This window comes from Grammomys surdaster, unplaced genomic scaffold (genome assembly GCF_004785775.1).
Source record: "Grammomys surdaster isolate TR1022 unplaced genomic scaffold, NIH_TR_1.0 123554, whole genome shotgun sequence".
In the NCBI taxonomy this organism is placed as follows: Eukaryota; Metazoa; Chordata; class Mammalia; order Rodentia; family Muridae; genus Grammomys; species Grammomys surdaster.
In genome coordinates, this window is record NW_021618767.1 from 1 (window position 1) to 2,814 (window position 2,814).

The following is a 2,814-nucleotide window of genomic DNA, read 5'->3' on the forward strand; positions in this document are numbered from 1 at the left end:
CTTTCTGTTTCTGACCTGTCTCATTTGGATTTCTGAGCCTGACAAGGATAGTGTACTAATCACAACTCTTTAAGAATTCAGATCTCAGTTATACACCCAAGTCCTAAAGGACTGTTTATCTTGGAACACTGAGGTCTCCTAACTCCATCATGCCTATCAGATAGATCATTCAGCTAGACATGATGATACACACCTGAAATCTCAGTACTCAGAAGGGCTGAGGCAAGAAGACCAACAGCCAGTCTGGACTACCAAAAACAAAAAACAACCAAAAAACCAAACCACCAAACAACAACAAACAAACAAATCAAAAGTCAAACAAGTTAACTTAGGTGGGCTGGCAAGGTGGCTGACCCAATAGAAGTGCTTGCTGCCAAGACTGATGACCTGAGTCTCAGGAACCACAAAGGGGAGAATCTTACCTTCTGACCTTTATGTACACTCTGAGGTGTACAGGAACACAAATAAAATGTTAATTTTTTAAAATGTAGAAGATTTAAAGAGTAAGTTTAATAATTAATGTTATTGCAGTGATTAAGCAGAAACCACCCACTGATAAATACAAACTGATGTTCCAAGCTGTTGAGAGTTATAGTCAGAAGAAAGCACAGCACTCCACTCACCAGCTTCTCGTAGTCTGTTCTGTTCTGCTTTAGTACGGTTGACATTTTCAGTTCCAGCAAGATCTACCAGAGACAGCTGGCTTACAGTAATTTGCTCTTTTTCCTAAAAGGGAGAAAATCAACAATCTAAGCTAAATTATACCCTTAATCCCAACACTTAGGAGGCAGAGATAGGCAGATGTCTTGTGAATTCCAGGCCAGCTGAGTCTACAAAGTGAGTTCCAGGAAAGCTAGGGCTACACAGAGACTCACTGTCTCAAAAAGTAAAACCTTGTCTCAAAAAGTAAAAACAAAAAACCCAAAACAACAACAAAAAGATCCAGTTACCATGGTCTTAAGTCTTAATGGACAGTGTATGCGCACAATACAAACGCCCAGAGCAGCCGAGGATGTGTGACACAGGAAGAGTTTGCTAGAAGCTCATGTCCTCAGAACAGATACTAGAGAACTTCTTGAGAAGAAAGACTCTGTGCCTTTCTGCTGTAACAGGTATTATTTATACTCTAGCACTGGGAATTTAAGCTTTGTCTTCAGCAACACACATATAACAAAAACCGGAGCCCCCAACCTGCCCCCCCAAAAAAAAACCCACATGAACTTAACAGTTTCACAGCACTCTAACCTATATTAAAGAAGTGAAAGTCAGGGCAGACAGATGCTCAATGGTTAAGAGCACGGCTGCTCTCGAAGAGGCTCCAGGTACAGATCTCAGTACCCACTTGGCAGCTTAGAGCCATCTGTGACTCTGGGTCCAGGGGATCTGATGCCTTCTTCTGGCCTCCACAGGCACCACACACACACACAAATGGTACACAGACACACCTTCAGGCAAACCATTCATACACATCATATAAAAATAAAGCTTTAAAAAGGAAAAGAAAGTTAAATGCACCGAAAAGGTGTTATGCTGTTAGCAAGAATTCACATTCCTAGCATTAAAAACAGTCATTCATAGGAAACTGGGTGTGGGAAAGACTTGTTGGTGGCCACTTTCTGACTAACATTTGACTGTCTAAGCCAAGCAGCAGACAAGACACTTCACACTGCTTCCCTTAATTCTCATGATCTCATTATGAGAAGGCTCTCTTACAGTCAGGTCAGACAGCTGGGAAATAGGCAGGAATCAGAACTCACACTTTCCCGCCAACCTGGACACGGCCACACTGAACAGTTAAAATCATGCCCAGTGAAGCAAGACTTTAGTCCTAGCAGTGGAGGCTGAGGCAGGGAATCTCTGAGCTCCAAGCTCCATAGTGAGATTCTGTTGTCAAAAACAAAAGCCAGGCATGGTGACACACGCCTTTAATTCTGGCTGTTAGGAAGTTGGGGCCAGCTTTACCTATACAGTGAGAAATAACTAAAAACAGAGACAAAAGAGGCCATGAATTTGAAAAGCAGCAAGAAAAATTATAGGGGAAGGCTTGGGGAGAGGAAAGGGAAGGGAGAAATTATGTAATTACATTATAATCACAGAAGTAAGAGAAAACAAACAAATGTTCAGAATCGTCCTGGCCTCAGTACACGAGACTGTCTCACGAGGCAATCAGCACCTAAACCAATGCACACACATCCTTACGAGCTTTGAAACTTCGCAGACCCTCTCACAACACTGCCAGCCAAGTGCCACACATGCTCCACCCTAGGATCAGCCGCAATAGGCAGAGCCCAGAAACAGTACTACTAACATGAAGAAGTCATCAACTGTATAGCTGCTAACTCTACAGCAACATTCATCACCATGGCAACCCCTAATTTAGGTCATCTTCTACCAATGAAAACATTACCTGTAAGATGTTGTCTCCATTAGCGTCCAGAGGAGCCTGGACAAGTTTTATTGTGAACACAGTATGTGAGCGACTGGACTCTCTATTCATCTTGGTGGTGGCAATATGCCTCTTCTTCTGACCTATGATGACAGAGAAACCACTGATTACACCTGAGGTCAGCCACTTATTATGCCTGCTTTCTAATCAATCCAGAAGGATGCTGTTAATCACACTAACAACTCTGAGGCTTAAAATGCTCAAACTTTTCAATTTCTAGTTGTTTCTAACCTCTCCAAAACACTTTAAAAGCCTCCTCTGCAGATTGTACTTCTATTTCCGAACATCCCGAAATGTAAGTATTGTGGTTCTTATCTTCTCGGAGCATCTTAGATTGTGGGAGTCTGTGGGAAAGAAAGAGGATTTAG

General features: G+C 42.4%; 1 protein-coding gene across 1 annotated transcript; it reads right to left on the reverse strand.

The window, feature by feature from the left end:
* Positions 1 to 623: 623 nt before the first annotated feature.
* LOC114636336 (kinesin-like protein KIF23) lies at positions 624 to 2,787 on the reverse strand (the record flags this gene model as incomplete). Its single annotated transcript, XM_028784478.1, has 3 exons — positions 2,678 to 2,787; positions 2,408 to 2,529; positions 624 to 726 (listed from the first exon to the last, which is right to left on the reverse strand). Coding segments are annotated over exons 1-3 (322 nt in total), but the record flags the coding sequence as incomplete, so codon positions are not given.
* Between the last annotated feature and the right edge of the window lie 27 nt (positions 2,788 to 2,814).